At 45.7% G+C, this 17,195-nt stretch overlaps 1 protein-coding gene across 1 annotated transcript in view; it reads right to left on the bottom strand.

Moving 5' to 3' along the window:
* The window catches only part of LARS2 (leucyl-tRNA synthetase 2, mitochondrial), a 145,582-nt gene that overhangs the window by 42,837 nt on the left and 85,550 nt on the right, over positions 1–17,195 (bottom strand). Inside the window, exons 8-12 of the mRNA XM_052656498.1 lie at positions 15,711–15,818; positions 15,088–15,247; positions 7,178–7,282; positions 4,510–4,625; positions 3,598–3,881 (exon numbers count right to left, since the gene is read on the bottom strand). Of these exons, the coding sequence (XP_052512458.1) occupies positions 3,598–3,881; positions 4,510–4,625; positions 7,178–7,282; positions 15,088–15,247; positions 15,711–15,818 (773 nt within the window). The remainder of the gene's footprint in view (positions 1–3,597; positions 3,882–4,509; positions 4,626–7,177; positions 7,283–15,087; positions 15,248–15,710; positions 15,819–17,195) is intronic.

Here is a 17,195-nt window from a genome sequence, read left to right as displayed (position 1 = left end):
TGCACTCACTTCTCTCTTAGGCAGGTCACGGCTGTCTCCAGCCAATGCCTACTCCTCTCAGATGCACATGGGGCACGTCGATTTATGAAGAGAAGTTGAAAACCAAATGTAGTGAGATACTGTGCTGAAAAATGAACTTGGCTTCTTAATTTTTTTTCTATCTCTATCTCTTTGGTGAGAGGAGCAGATATCCTCAGGGGGTGACCTCAGGAAGATAAGTCAACATGGAGACTCAAAGGGAGAAGTGTGCTGGAGCAACTCATAACAGTTTTTGAGGATTGACTCTTGAGATCTCTTCCCAACAGTGGGACGAGGGAGTGATGCCAAGGGGCTGTCTGAAGTTAGCCCTTGGAGGAAGTACCTGTACCATAGAAATAGGCCAACACTACAAATCAGAAGGCCCCCTCCAGTGATCTATTTAGCACACACTCACCAACACACCACTGTCTAAAGGAAGGCTCCTTACAGAAGGTGAAGATAGGCCCACAGTTCAAGACAGTGAACGGAGGAAGATGCGTGGTATGTGAAGGGTTGAAAAGAAAAAGCAGTGCTCATCCTAGGGATGTGATACGTGGAGAGGACTGAGGTTCCATAAGGGCCCAACTACCAAACCAATTTAGAAACATGTCAGTAGAATGATGGCCCAGCAGACTGGAGCCCTACGCCACCACTTCTGGGAAGGCAAGGGACAGTACCCTTAGCCAAGCCTGCCAAGGAAGGTGCTTGGCTCCCTTGAAGACCCCTCAAAGGCATGGATCAGGAGTGGATAGGGGTTGACAGCTATTAGCAGGGACCCTTTGTGGCTGTGAGAAGCCACAGCAGGAGAACACAGCTCAGACTCCAGGCTCTCCCTTCTGAAGCATAGAAGTGGGACCAGCCATGCCTCCCAATGCTGCCTTCTTGGCGGGATGAGTCCTTGGGGGGGGGCGGGGGCGTTGTTCTTGGAAAATTTGAGGAGGGGCATGATGCGCCCCAAAGAGGAAGTGATGAATCCTTTGCTAATTTAGCATGTAAGGGCTTCAGTCTGTTTTTAATTTTGAAAATAAAAGAAGGCATTTTAAAAAAATAAAAGAAGGGTTGCCTTTATGTGTTGCACATGTGAAGCAGTTGGTACTGGCTTTCCAAATATTACTGGAGGAAACAGTCACTCCCCACCTCCTGCTTATTAAATGGAAGTGGCTGAGCAGAAAACACAGGAACCCACACCTGGCAGGGCTCTGGGCTCCTAGGGGCCTCATGCCTCTCAGTCAGGGCTCCCACTGGGAACAGTGGTGGTTCCAGTGACAGGGGCTTATTGGAGAGAGCCCTAAGGGACCCCTAATCCTGTTTCCTACCACCCAGGACTGCTCTAAGAATCTGATCTCAACAGTGCATGTCTAAACAAAAGTCAGGTCTCTCAGAACACATACTATTTGGGGGAAATAATTAGAAGATAAATGTCTCTTCTTCCTCACTGTTAGGGCACGCATACGATTTAGGAAGAAAACGCAGGACTCAACTAATAGAAGGGGCTGATATCTGACCAAAACTTGCCACGTTGATTTTTTAAATGGTCACGGTGGATTTGAAGATGACCAACACCTTTTATGGCTGACATTAAAAGCTGGATTATACAGAAGAGACTACTTGATAAGTGGGCGGTATAGACAATGATGATGGTGGCAGTGTTATTACTGTTATTAGCTCCAACATTAATAAGACTAAAACTGGGTGGTGAGCACCAAGCCAAATGCTTCCCAGGCTTTATCTCGTTTAATCCCCAGTAACTCTGGGGATGATGAGGTAGACACTACTGATGTTCCCACTTTGCAGACGGGTAACTAGGGTTCAGAGAGGTTGAGAAATCTGTTCAAGGTGTTGGAGCTCAAGGGTAACAAATCCACCTCTGCTGGGCTCTGGTGCCCATGGTTCTTACCTCTGGGCTCTGGTGCCCATGGTTCTCACCTCTGGGCTGTCCAGCTCGGCCACATGGGCTCAGCAGCTCTCAGCCCTGCATGCTCATCAGATTCATCAGGGAGCCTTGACCAAGCCCACGCCTGGGGTCTGCTCTCCAGGAATCAGTAGACAAGGCAGATCTTATCCCCATCACCAAGGCCCTGGGCTGCAACAATGGGTGGGCGGAAGGCTGCCCATGTCTCCAACAGAGAAGTACTTTGCTACTGCTTATCAACAAAAAGGGTGTGCTATCTCTCCCCTACCTGGCCCAGAGCTTCCTACATTCCTGCAAGCCCCATCACAAACCTCAGAACTGCCTGAGTGAGCGCGTGGGTGAGCTGCTGGCGGGCCAGGGCAGAATGTCACTGACCCTTCCAGCTACAGACTGCCTGCTAGGAGCCACTGTGCAGGGCTCCATGTGCTCATTCTCATCCTCTGAGACCCCTGCCCGGGGTCGTTTTCACTCCTGATAAGGAAATCAATGCTCAGCGAGCTTCTGTGACTCTCCCAAGACCACGTAGCTAGTGAAGAGGCCGGGCCAGGACTTGAAGCCGTGAGTGTTGCCTCGCCAGCCTGAGCCGTGCACTCACACTACTCTTCTGTCCCTCAGCCGTGTCTGACTCTGCAACCCCATGGACTGCAGCACATCAGGCTTCCTTGTCCTTCGCTACCTCCCAGAGTTTGCTCAAACTCGTGTTCATTGAGTCGATGATGCCATCCAACTAGGTGGTTACCTAATTACTGACCTAGAGGTGGTAGTAAGAGGACTAAGTTATTTCAAAACTTTAAAACAACCCCATCATGATCTACAAGGCAGAGAAAAATGGCTTTTCCATACAAGGATGAAGGGAAATACTACACTTTGGTATCTGTTATTTACTTTTTAATCAGTTGGAATGGCATCCTAAGAAATCCCATGGGAGGGACTTCCCTAGAGGTCCAGTGATTAAGACTTCGCCTTCCAATGCAGTGGGGGGAGGGTTCACTCCCTAGTCAGGAGCCAAGACCCCGACATGTCTCAGGGCCAAAAAATCAAAAAACCAAAGCAGAAGGTATACTGTAAAAAATTCAATACAGATTTTAAAAATGATCCACATCAAAAGATCTTAAAAAAAAAAAAAGGGAGACATGCCAGTGAATTGACAGAAAACATAATCCTACTTCCAAAATGAGAATTAAGGAGATATGACATGTTTCAGGATATTAAAGAATGAGACCCCTGAGTACACTTGTCCTCACAGCTACTATTCTGCTGCTTGTGATAAATCTCCACTGTTATCATAGTCACTCTGTGGGAAAACTGCAAGGCATTTCCTCTTTTCTCTGAGAAGCTCTTTGGAATATATAATGAAGGAAAGTGGTCTTTTCCAAAGCCATGATGAAAATGTGTAGCTTTTCCATCAGTTGGATCAGCTGTTTCAGGGAAAGATGTGAATTGATATTGCTGCCTCCACCAGCCCAGAGGAGAGGAGAGGGCACCCATCACAGGGCTGGGCTCCAGATTCCAACCTCCTCTTTCTAAGGTTGCAAAAGACCTATGTTATTCTTTCCAACCAAGCGGAAGTCCGAGAGGAGAGTTAGCAGAAGGAGGGACGGGGGAGTCTGGCACTCCAGCAGGGGCTGTGCCGGGCAGGGTTGCGGCCGAGAGGTGTGGCTCCTTACCTAGGGCAGGAGCAGTTTACCCACTCGGAAGCTGACGCCAGTGGGGAGCCTCCCTTGCCGGTGAAAGAGGTGATGCTGGGCAAGGTCACGGGCAAGTCCTCCAAAGGCACGGGCACGGGCCCGCAGGCCGGACAGTGGACCATGGGGATGGGCGTGCCCCAGTACCGCTGCCTCGAGATCAGCCAGTCCTTCAGTTTATCACTCGTCACGTCGCCGCCCACTCTCTCCCTCCGGGCTTTCTGAGTCAGGGCTAGAAATGCATCCTGCCGCTTCATACCTGTGAACTGAGAGGGGAAGGAGAGCGGTCAGAATGAGCTGCCACCCTGAGGCCACCACCCTGGACTGCCACTGTCTGGAAAGAAGCATCTGGGGAGAAGAGAGAGCTCTAAAAGGTAAAGCCAATTTTGGTCAACTGCCTCAAGGAACCAGTTTCCCTGGAGGAGGTCATTTTTCTCAAGCAGAAGATTCCCAAAATAAGGTATTAGCTATTCCAACAATGATACTGTTCAGGGATCAGGTTCAACTTGGAGTCAAGAAGCTTTTAGATCCTGAGAAAGAACATCATTTTGGACTTCCCTGGTGGTCCAGTGGCTAAGGCTCCATGCTCCCAATACAGGGGACCTGGGTTCAGCCTCTGGTCAGGGAATCAGATCCCACGTGTCACAACTAAGAGTTCACAAGCTGCAATTAAGATCCTGTGAGGTGAAAATAAATAAATAGAAGTAACTAATAATTGTAATAAAAGAACATTATTTTGGTTTCATAGATTTAGAAATGAGGCTGCAAGACTGTTAGGTGTGGGGATGAATGCAATGGTAAATGGTAAGCTGTAACTTGCATCGAAAGGAAAATGCATCATGAAGCTCATGTGAAGACCGTGAGTTTAGAAGTAAATTCTTAGGCCCCACCAACCTCCGCAGAGCCGCTCAGTCTCTCCGTGCCATTTGGCGTCGTTTCAATGACTTCGGAGTAGGACAGGCCCAGGGTTTGGGCCAAGGCGGAGTCCTCTAAGCTGGTGCTGGGAATTCCTGTTCAAGGCGAAGAAACACAAAATGACTTCTTTGCAAATGCCCAAATCACAAAAGGTCTGCCAGCACTGACACTCAGCATTAGCTTTTGAAGGGAGACTCTGTCTTTTTCAGTCAGAGAAATTATCAAATCACATCACATTCACTGAGAAAAGGGAGAATAGTCTTGGGGAAACTCACCACCCTGACACAATGGTGTTCCGTATGGACACTGCTTTCGGTTAAGTCTTATTCCCTTGTTTACTTTCTTTAAAAACAATTACTTGTAATTCTAAAATATACAATTTTGGGTGCTTTTGTCACTTAAACAGTGAATCACAAGCACCTGGGGAAGCCTGGTCTTTGAATTCCTTCAGTGACACAGGACAGTGGGGTGCTCCTGATCAGCAGGGCTGACTCTGCTGGCGTCTCCCAGCCCCCCAGAAACATCCACTCGGGCAGGAAATGGGAAGCTGGCAACTGTGTTTCTCCATACTGTGCTTTGTTCCCAGAGGCAACAGTACATTCTGAATAGACATTTAGTCTTCAACCCACATACACCCTTGAGGAGATAGAGCTGAGTGTAAGGAAATCGCTCATTCGGAGGATCAGGGCCTGCTGTTTCAGCTTCAGCTCTTCAGAAAAACAGGCTTTTCAGCTGTCAGTTCTGTAGGCCAGGGTTTCTCCACCTGGGCCCTATTTGACATTTTGAAGTTGGTTGTGGGGCTGTTCTGTGCAGTGTAGGAATTGAAGAGCTTCCCTGGTCTCTACCAACAGAAATGTTACTACAGTTGCCAAACGTCAGCTGATGCCCAAATCACCCCTGGTTGAGAACTCATGTTGTAGAGTCAGCTGTCAAAACTGCTGACATCCTTGTGGACACAGCACGCCACACGGCAACTGAGAGAGAGAAAACTAAGGGTCATACACACGTCAGATCACCACGAACAAGGAACGCTGCCCTACAAGGGTGATTTAATGTTTGGGGTGTGGGTTCTAAACCTCCTTGGAAAGATAGAAAACGCCACGGTATGACGGAAAGCTCTGTGGTGTTTGTTCCAGCTGAGATTATTGACAAAAAGCATCTAGTGAAGCAAATAAACTGTCAGAGTGGACTTGAAAGACCCTGAAGGGTGAGGACAGATGGCAAGCAATGGAGATTGCTGAGACGTGGTCATGGACGAGGAGGGGGGATAGTCATTTACTCCATTCCTGTGGGGTCTGGGCTAACTCAGGGCAATCTTCACATGGAGACGTGATCATAGGTCTACCTGACCTCATAAAGCTAGCGCTGGGCCACCGTGCTGCTCATGTGGGGCTCAGCAGAATGCAAACCATTTGTAACATGCCGGTAAGATGGTGAAAACCCTACTTCATCTCGTTGACTTTCGTTTCTGTTATTCTTGGAGGGCAACAGACAATAACTTAGAAAATGTTAACTATGGAAGTATGCAAAATGAAGACAAGAGGAAAAATGATTTTCCACGCACACCCAAGAAAATCAGATTCCTCTTTCTTTTCCCTTTTCCTTCAGAACTCTCAATATTGTGCCAGTACTTTGATTCAAAATACCAAATGGGGCAGCGGGGGGGCGGGGAAAGCCACATTAGCAAGAGGTTCCTTTACTGTTCAACTTGGCTGGCTATATTAATGAATTTTACTAATTATAAGATGCATTAAAGTAATAGAAGGAATTATGTCCCTTAAGCAACATATTTTCTAGGTTAAACTGTCAGATAAGAATGACGTGAATGGCTAAATATCTGTTTTCTGGGTTGGTGTTTCTTCAAATCACTTTGTCAAAAAGGGATCTGAGGACCATGAGGAAAAGCATGATTTCGATAAGCAATGCTATTTCTTCTGTGTGCTAGGAGATAGAGAGTGTGGCAGTAACTTTCTCTGCAGCTTCCAGCACACTGGTGACTGGCTGGAATCTACAGTAGGGAAGTTGTAAAAGAGAGATGCTTGGGTCCCCCGCAGGGCAGGTCTTGGATGGGATATGATTAGGTTCCATCCCCTGGTTCAACCCCAGACTTCCTGTTAGGTGAGGATAGTTTAGAACACTCAGCAATGAGTAAGGCCACCAACCATGTACAACTTACAGCTCTACCAATGCCTTCGATTCTACTGCTGTTTCACAATCCCTTTCTTGCATGGCTCAAGTTCACCCCCTCCACTAAGTCTTCCCCCAAAAGTTAGCCCACATCAATCATGTGTGCTTTGAACCCCCATCTCAGAAGCTGCTGCTGCTTCTATGAGTTCTGAAATGGGATTCTTATCTGAGTAGTATTGTTCCCCACATTGTATAGGCAAGTCTCACCAACTAGTTCCACTGGCAAAATCTATGGGCCAGACATTTTTGATTATTCTCAGTAGCAAGTAGCAAGATGCGATATACTCAGTGTGTTTTCAAAATGTAATGCTTTAAATAAGAGACAATGAAATGAAGGGACCCTCATTTTTACAAAGAGGCAAAACAGATCACGGAATATACAGCCAGCTCTTCCAGGCTAGTATTTTGATCTTAAGCCTGCTAAAGACATTCTCCTGATTACATTTTACTAGCTACTTACCTATTTTTGCATCTAGAGAGCCCTCCAAGTCAGCTTTGGCCAAGATGACGACCGGGACTTCCTGCTGGGTGAGCATGTTCACGGCCGTCACGGGTGTCAGGCAATCTGAAAATGAGGGCGAACAATGGTGGAGGCCCGTCAGCTGGGGCTCTAACACCCTCTGCGTCTCAGAGGGGACAAGTGAGAAAAAGAAGCTTTAGAACCTCTGTGTTTTGTGCTAATTATTGTAGAATTTGTTCTTTGAAGGTATTAACAGATAATTCACACTAGTGGAGAATCAAAAGATTAAACAAATATATGAACATATTCATTCGTGCTCCTCACCAAAGAAGAGAAAACGGCACTTTTGCTTTCCAGAAGGTGGAGGAAAGATGTTCCTACCACCTCCCTTATCCTTTTGAAAAGTACCTCATGTATACAGAAGAAAGAGAAAACCAACAATCTATCTACGGTGAAACTAAAAGATATCTGGAATTTTAAACCATAACACTCAAAGATGGAAGTGGATAGGAAAGGAGAGAACGACTGAGCAGAGATCCGATTTTCACACATACAAACACAAAACCGCTCCTTCCCATGATCCATTTCTAAGGAGATACCAGAGGCTATGGTCCAGCAACAAGTGAAAGTGAAGTCGCTTAGTCACGTCCGACTCTTTGCGACCCCAGGGACTGTAACTTATCAGGCTCCTCCGACCATGGGATTTTCTAGGCAAGAATGCTGGAGTGGGTGGCCATTTCCTTCTCCAGGGGATCGTCCTGACCCAAGGATCGAACCTGGGTCTCCTGCGTTGCAGGCAGACGCTTTACCATCTGAGCCACCAGGGAAGCCCCGCAAAAGGAAGGGGTAAATCAAGAAAGAGGCAGACACGGAATCCAGGAAACAAACAGGGAATCCAGCCAAGAGAAGAGGGCAGGGGCATCTGCAGAGCAGAGGCAGACAGAACCCCCAGGACGGCAGATGCTAGGAGAAGGACCAGGTGACATGTGAACAGGACAGAAAGCCCTAGGAAGCATCGTCAGGGGAAAAAGGGGACAGGCAGATTATCTGACAGACCGGAATATGTAGAAAACTGGAAAGGAGTTTTAAAGAGCTTCTGGGAGGGTGTGGGAAGACAATCAGAAATTCAAAGAACACAAAACAAATGAAAAAAAGAGAGAGAGAACATCATGAACTTCAGGAAAAACAGAACGTTATATAAAAAGGAAAATGTAATCAGAGTATATTTGGCTCAGATGACCAATATTTATGTGGTCATAACAAAACATTTAATTTGGAATTATCCAAACAGAAGATAATTGTCCAAACAGACCACAAATCTCTGGTCTATAGCAGAGAAACAGCTCGGGCACAGGCTGCCAGCTGACCCCATCTCTGTCTTGCCCTCTGATTCAGCAGCAGAGTGTTTGGCTGAACACGTGGCTGCATAGCTAATGGCAGCACTGCTCAGCCCCCCTCTACCAGGTACGGCCAGGGCGTGCGTGCATAAGAGCATGAAGACACGCTCGCAAAGGGAAGGAGCTGCCCTTCTTCCCCCACCCCTTCTCACCACCATGCAGATGACATGCAGGACACTCTAGAATACACAGATAAGGGCGACATCCTAGAGGGGCCAGGCAGGACAGAAGAGCGAGCCTCAGCCCGACCAACTCACAAAGCAGACTTGTCATACCCACTCTTTGCTTCATGTGTGCAAGAAACACACTTCTTTTCACTCACTAGTTTTCTAGGACTCTGTCAAGCCACCACACTTACATCTTAGGTAACATGTTCCCCAAATCATTAAAAGAGGTTGGGTGAGGAGGCTACAGTCGTTGTTGTTAGTACCCTCTGAAATTTCATGTAATATACATATGGTACTTAGATTTTTAAAAACACAAATTAATTTTTATAAAGAGAGATGGAAAGTGATCTTGAAGTATTACTTTTTACTTGCTACGTTGGGAAAAATTTTAGAAGGGTACCATCAAGGCTTCCCTGGTGGCTCAGTGGTAAAGAATTTGCCTGACAGTATAGGAGACGCAGGTCTGAGAAGGTCCCACACACTGTGGAGCCACTAAGCCCGTGCGCCACAACTGCGGAGCCTGAGCTCTAGGGCCCAGGAGCTGTGAGCACTGAGCCCTCGAGCCGCAGCTACTGGGGTGTGCTCGAGAGTCCGTGCTCGGCAACAAGAGAAGCCACCACAACCGAAAGAAGCCCTCACAGCAATGAAGACCCAGCACAGCTGAAAGACAGATAAATAAAATAAAATCAGAAGGGCACCGGCACTGTGAAGTCATGCTGGAATTCGTAGATCATTTGGATAAGACACTCTAAACTGATTTAGCCCTTTCAGAAACCAATACAAGCAACATGTGAAAAGAACCAAAAAAGGGTTCATAAACTTTGACCGAAAAAAAAAGAAATCACACTCTTGGGGATGTTTTCTTTCTTTTTTTGGTTGGGCGGGGAGCTGTTTTCTAAGGAATTAATTCTACAGAGGCAAAGAATTGTCTCCCTAATAGCCCAAACATGAAAAAGGCCAAATATTCAACATGATAGGGAAGATTTAGAATATTATGGTACATTGAGTTGATAGAATATTATGCATGGGTTAAAGACAAGCCTGCCTAAAAACTAAGAAATATTTTCTGATATCATATTAAGTCAAAAATGAAAAAACAAAAGACAGGAGCAGTCTCATTTTTACGATGAGTGTGTGTGGGAACATGAATTTAAAAGACGTATGACCACTTGCAAAAGAATAAATTAAACTTAATTTAAACATGGATTAAAGACCTAAATGTAAGATCTAAAACTATAAAAGTCTTAGAAGAAAACACAATCTTTGTGATCTTTGACTAGGCAATGGCATCTTAGATACGCCACCAAAAGCAAAAACAATAGAAGAAACAAGTATTAATAGATAAATGGGACTTCACCAAAATTTAAAACTTCCAAGCTTCAAAGGACACCATCAAGAAAGTGAAAAGAATAGTCACAGAACTAGAGAACATTTATGTAATCATATACCTAATAAGAAACTTGTATCTAGTATAAAGAACTATCAAAATTAAAGACTAAAAAGACAACTCAATTAAAAATTGAGCAGATGCTCTGAATAGATATTCCTCTACAGAAGATATGTAAATGGCCAATAAGCCATTTCGAAGCCACAGTGAGATAATGCTTCACACCCATCAGCATGACCATAACAAAAAAGACAGTGACAAGTGCTGGCAAAAATGTGGAGAAACTGGATCCCTTCGCACTGCTTCTGGGGATGTAAAATAGAGCACCTGCCTTGAGAAAGTCTGATGGTTCCTCAACCAGTTAAATACAGAGTTACTATTAACATGAGACCCAACAACTCAATTCTTAGATACATACATGAAGAAATGAAAGTGTATATCTGCACAAGAATCTGTACCAAAGGTACGTAGCAGCTAGCTAGACAGTGGAGACCAAAATGTCTATCAGCTGATGAATGATAAATAAAATGTGGAATATATAATGAAGTATTATTCTGAAATAAAAAGGAATGAAGTACCAACACGTGCTACAACACTGGATGACCTTGAAAACATTACACTAAGTGAAAGACGCCAGTCACGAAAGAGCAAGTACCATGTGAGTCCATTTACACGAAATGTCCAGAACAGGCAAATCTATGGAGAAAGAAAGTAGATTAGTGCTTTCCTGGGGCTGGGGAAATAGGAGGTATTGAGCATGATTGCTAGAGGGTATGGGATTTCTTTGGGTGGGGGGTTGGGGGTGACGAAAATGTCCTAAAATTGACAGCGGTGATGGTTGAACAACTCTGTGGATATACAAAAAAACCATTAAATTGTACACTTCAAATAGATGAATTTTATGGTATGTGAAATATATATCAATAAAGTCATTATCAGAAAAATGTGAAAAAAAGTAAAGTATGGATTAAAGGGTTGGACTTTTTTCATTTTCCGACATAAAAGTCTATTGTGACTGTTTCTCAGTTAGGAAAAAAGTTAATATTTGAATTTACATATGAGCAGATTTGTAATGAATGCCCTACAGCAATGTGCCTGCTGTACCCAGTCACAACCTATTTCTCAGAAAGAACGAAAGTTAAGATTTGAAGTTCTTGGTCAGGATTGGCGTTCTCCACATTTCTCATGAGCCGTGTGCCAGCAACGGAAAGCAGGAAGTCAGGGCGAAATCCCAAGTAACTGAAGCAGTTCATACAGGGGTTAAATCACAGCTAAACGCCTTAGAAAACACAAAGGATTACTAACTTAACAGCCAGTAATTACAAGGGAAACATTCTAGGCAAGAAGCTGCCCTCTCTCTCAGGAACCCCTTGGAAAAACAGACCAGAGACTTCTGTTTGGTGCTTAGCAGAGCGGTGCTGCCTGCAACTAGGTCCCCGGATCTCTGGAACCAGGGCCCCGTGGTCAAGTAAGTGTGACAGAGTTGCCTGACGTTCCCCTGCAGACAGTCACAATCAGTCAGCACAGAGAAGACACTGACAAGTCTGGAAGCAAAGAAACCTATTCACTTCTGCTTTATGCCAGGTTACCTGAGCTCAGAAGCTTTCCTCCACACAGCATCTATTAACACCTGCTGAACTGAAAGGATGCTAGCAGGAACAGTTCTGTTGAAGAACAAACTGTTACCCACAGGATTCTGTTCCTTGCCCTTTGTTCCACCCTCATGCTGATTCTGTGGAGACAGGGCATGGCAATAGGGAGCCATAAATTATTTGATGTTTGGGGACCTCTCTCTAATGTGTCAACGACAGGGCTCCTAAGCCACTTATTACTGAGACCTCATTTACCCTTTCGGCAAAAAATGCATTGTGTAGATCACCGGTGACTCAGAGCTGAAATGCATGGTTCCAAAGCCCCAGGGTTTGCATATTTTAATATCAGGAGTGTAAGAGAAAGACTCCAGGAAAAAACTGAACAGCGTCTAGAACTCTGACAATATTTCCCCTATTGATGCTTTCTATGGTTTCTAGTTCCTATCAAGTCACAGCTTATGCAACATGACTTAAGTCAGACGTAGTCAACTGAGAAGAGGAGATAACGTCAGTGATTATGGAAATACACTCGATTTCAAGATCTATACGGAGAGGGGCGTTACTTTCTGCTCTCTTAAAGGAATCTGTGCCAATTACAGGATGTTGAGCAAAAACAGTACATTTAGCCAAAAACATGAGCAACACGGTCGGCCAGGCCAAAAATCAGGGAGATGTCCGAGGAGTCTTCTAAATAAATAATTCTGAGAGCTGTCCTCGCCCCTCCATCCTGATGGCCGCTGTTTCAGGGTCCTCACCACCTCTCACCTCCCTACCGGGGAAGCCAGCTCTCCTGCCTTCACTCTAACACTCAAGCACCACCCTGTCCATACTCCTCCTCCTCAGAGCCCCTCAGGGCTCCTTCTGTACCCACCAGGCCCCCACACCACCTTGCCTGACAGCCCCATCATCTGCGCTGCTGAGAAAACTCAGCTTCCTTCAGTCACAGGATGGATCTGGGATCAGAACCTTGGTCATCTTGTGCCAAGTCAGGAGACCACATGCAGACACCAACTCAGCAACCGTAGGAACTCGAGTGTGATAATTTAAGCTCGTGCAAGTGACAAATTCTATCACAACTGGGTGCTACCATGACTTGAAGTGGTCACTGCTCTAATAGTTATTTATCCTGAAAACCAGATATTTGAGGGAAAACCAAGGCACCTGTCTGAACGGAGCCAGTTGGCAATGGTAAATGACACTAGAGATAAGATGCTCAGGTTTAAAATGTGACCTTAGAGGCCAAAGGAGGCATGAATCCATATCCATGCAGCAGTTTCAATTCACCTTCGGGAAAGCCGCGTTACACTCGAGCGCTGTACTGGCCATAAACGACTGAGGCCACAGGTCAATATCCAGAGACCTGACGTGCAAATTAATCTAGAGACTTCGAATAAATTGGCATCTGCAAAAAGAATATTTCCACTATGAAAATTAGAACCAGAAAATTTAGAGCCAAGAGGAGCATTCCGTTTGGATTTATTTCAGAAATTACTAAAGAGGGGAGAACTAAGCAAATAAGCCATTCAGCGCCAAAAGGAAACCAACCAGGCCAAGTCAGATGTGCTGATACCAACATGACCATGAAAACTGGCCCATGCTAAAATAGCCTCTTAATTTCTTACATGTGAAAATGTTTTGGGTTCATATCGTACCTTTCACGGCAGGAACTCTATCTTTTATAACTTATTAGCTAGTTAATCCCCTACTGCTATTACTTCATTTTAATTTATGTCCCCAACTTAAGCATGGAGGGGGAATCGAAGGTCAGATTCACATTTTTTAGTTTTTCAGTTTTAGATATTATTCCACTGCCATAGCTCTCAAGAAATCTCAAAATGTTCATGAGAGTAAAAATGATGAGTTTTCCCTTTCAACCACTGAAAAGAATCCAATTTTTCTTTTGAATAAATGAAAAATAAAACTGAGAGAGAGCTATACTGGACTTCAGAAGCACACAGTGAAATCTTAAAAGAGTCTTTTCTTTATTTCAATATACAACAAAAGAGATGAAACCAAGTGATATGTGTCCTGGGCGAGCGAATTACGTATGCATCTGGGTCTCCTCTGCTGCAGCCTCCCAGAAGGCAAGACTGTGAGTGGCCACCTACCCATCCCTGAGTGCTCAGCACACAGCCAGCTCTCAGTAAGTATTAACTGATCTGAGCAATTATAAATCGTAAGCAGAGAGAAGCTGGGGCAACACTGTTTATCTTTCCAATCTGATCAGGGAGTCTTTCCTCCTGGCTATTTTATGCATTCCAATTATTTTTTTAAAAAAACACAAAACTATACTACCATTCAAAAATTTTTATTAATCTACTAACTTAAACCGACCTGCAATAATTCAGACTGTGTGCCTTGGGTTGAAGTTTATATAGTCTATGAAAAGTGAAGTGGGCTGAGACTTTTACAGAAATATTTACATTTCACCTGAGACCTACTTCTAATTTACAGGGGAGTTCCTTTCGCCTGCCCAGGATCCATACCCTTTCCTGTGGTGAGAGCCTGAGTTTTACAGAGCTATCGCTTCCTCACAGATGACAGTCCTGGGGGCCTATCAAGGAATAAGGTACCTGGCCTTCCTTCGGCCAACACAGAGGCCAGGGGTCCCCAGCTGTACCAATCGGACACGTTTCTCTGCAGGACAGATCTCACAGCAAGTGCCCCAAGTGTTGATGGCAAGGTGAGAGCAGATTCCCTCAGTCAGTGGTATTAAGACATCATTCATTCTTCCTGCCCCAACTCCCGTGGCTGCCTGTGCCAAGTCTTCCTCCAGGCTGGTTCTTCCCCACAGTTTTCCATTATGTTCCCCTTTCCTCTGGGTGAGCCAGAGATGGACTCTGTGGCTCGCCGCCCTGGACTTCAGACTAATGCACAGGCGCTTCTCACCCTCACTGACCAACACTTGCTATGCCAATTTGAGGTCAGCCTGATTCTCATTAAAGACCAGGACCCTGCTGGTCTGCTCAGATCACTCTGTGAATTCTTAAGAGACACTAAAATTAAGTTATTCAAAATGTTTCCTCTGTTTCTCACTGGCTTCCTTCCTGTCCCTGTCAGTACAGTTTTATTTGATGATGAGACTACAAATTAAGCACAAGATTCTATTCTTATCAGAAAAGAGCTTTGAATCTAGATTATATTTAAAGGGAAAGAGTTGAACTTTCAAACAAAAACTTAGAGAAGCGGAGAAACTCCTGACTCAAAGTAACTTATTTTCAAGTCTCTTTCTGATCCTCATGTTTTAAAATCGACACATAAAGTCACGCCAAGGAGAGGAACAGATCACACAGGATAACATGCGTGAAAGGACCGTGAACTCTGTGAAATGTAACCCCCCCGTCTTAACCTTAACTTGCCGGCTCACCTTGGCCAGGGACGACGGCCTTCCGAAAGGTTTCCTTCAAAGGGCTGTGCCCGTGCAAGAGCCTGTGGCTGGGAGAGATGGCCACGTGGGAGGCGCCATAAACGGCCTCGGGGGTGGCTGTGTAGGCGCTCAGCTTTTCTCCTGTGACTTGCCCATCAACCTGACAAGAGGCAGAGTCGTTTCATTTCTCAGTCCCCACTCTGGGCTGCCGTGCTCCCCAGCCCACATCCCCTGTTCCCACCCCTCCTCAATCCCAGGCAGTGGGGACAGCAGCGGCAGGCACGTGGGGGCCTGAGATGGTCCCAGGCAGGGGCAGACAGCAGGAGAGAGAAGAGGGCCACAGTTCCTCTTTCAGGAGGGCTCCCCAGGGCCTAACTCCAGGCCTACTTGGGGGTCCCCATCGAAGGACGTCAGAGCATGCCCAGAAAGAGGCTTTCTCCAGTTCCTGGCTCCTCTGTCCATGAATCAATAATAACTGTCAGTTATTTGTCCTGGGAAAGGTGCTGTACTTTCCTCCAGGATTTATGTGATGAATACAGGTACCTACTTTTCTGAAAAGAGGTCTAAAGAGGCAGAAAGGGGTTTGTGAGCATTAACTGCAGCAGATGCTCCTGCTCAATCACCTTTAACGTGAAGTCCAGATGGCAGCCCACACAGTCCCCAATCCAGTGGGCCTGCATGCCTTTTATGCCGTACCATTCCGGAAGGTCTGCCAGCGCGTCCTGCATGGCCTGTAGGAATGAAAGGAGACGGAGAAGTAGAAACTACAGACTGCTTAAGACAAAGCAAGTGACTGGGGGCTCGCTAAGGCGGGAGAACTGGGGACACTGAGGCTCAGGAATTCACCCTTTTCTCCTTCACTGGCCAATCAGAGGGGCCCAGCAAAGGTTACACAGATGGGCCCATCATCACTCAACTTCACGAAATGGGCTTCACCCACTTCTCTATTCTCAGTGAGCCAAGGTTTCAGAGAAAGAAGAAAGTTAACAAGAAGAGGATGAGACGGTTGGATGGCATCACCAACTCAATGGACATGAAATTGAGCAAACTCTGGGAGACAGTAAAGGACAGCGAAGCCTGGCGTGTTGCAGTCCAGGGGTAGCAAAGAGTCAAACACCATCTGACAACTGAACAAGAACACGCCTATCTTTGACGGATGTGGCTGGGGCATTCTCCTCCCCAGTCTAGAACCTAAACAAAAGAAGCACGTGTTCATGAATTTTTAGACTCTAAGATAAGCCATGGCTGTTCCCTAGCTCAACTATAGAATATATAGAGCATTATAAGTCTATTGTAAAAATAAACGTTAGCATAACAGAAATCATCACATTGATTTGTGTAACATTTGCTATTAGAGGCGCACATTTTATTTTCATTGCTATTTGTCTAATTTTAATGCATGTGTGTGTGCATGCGCACTAAGTCACTCAGTCGTGTCTGGTTCTTTGAGACCTCATGAAATGTAGCGCGCCAGGCTCCTCTGTCCATGGGGATTCTCCAGGCAAGAATACTGGAGTGGGTTGCCATGCCTTCATCCGGGGGATCTTCCCAATCCAGGGATGGAGCCCGCATCTCTTGCACTGGCAGGCGGGGTTCTTTGCCACTACCGACACCTACAGGAAAAGATGAGCCAGGGCTAAAACCCAGACTGGCTGTTCAGTCTCTAAGTCGTGTCGCGTTCTTTGCCACCCCATGCATCACGCCATGCTTCCCTGTCCTTCATTATCTCCCAGAGTTTGCTCAAACTCATGTCCATTGAGTTGATGATGTCATCCAACCATCTCATCCTCTGTCATCTCCTTCTCCTCCTGCCTTCCACCTTTCCCAGCAAGTCAGCTCTTCCATCAGGTGGCCAAAGTACGGAAGCTTCAGCTTCAGCATCGGTTCTTCCAAAGAATATTCAGTTGCTTTCCTTTAGGAATGACTGGTTGGATCGCCTTGCTGTCCAAGGGACTCTCAAGACTCTTCTTCATCACCACAGTTTGAAAGCATCAGTTCTTCAGTGTTCAGCCTTCTTCATGATCCAACTCTCACATCTGTACATGACTACTGGAAAAACCATAGCTTTGACTAGGTGGACCTTTGTGAGCAAAGTGATGTCTCTGCTT

The sequence above is a fragment of the Budorcas taxicolor genome, chromosome 1 (genome assembly GCF_023091745.1).
Source record: "Budorcas taxicolor isolate Tak-1 chromosome 1, Takin1.1, whole genome shotgun sequence".
NCBI lineage: Eukaryota > Metazoa > Chordata > Mammalia > Artiodactyla > Bovidae > Budorcas > Budorcas taxicolor.
The sequence above is the reverse complement of the archived record's forward strand: the minus strand, read 5'-3'. Positions and strand labels throughout refer to the sequence as shown.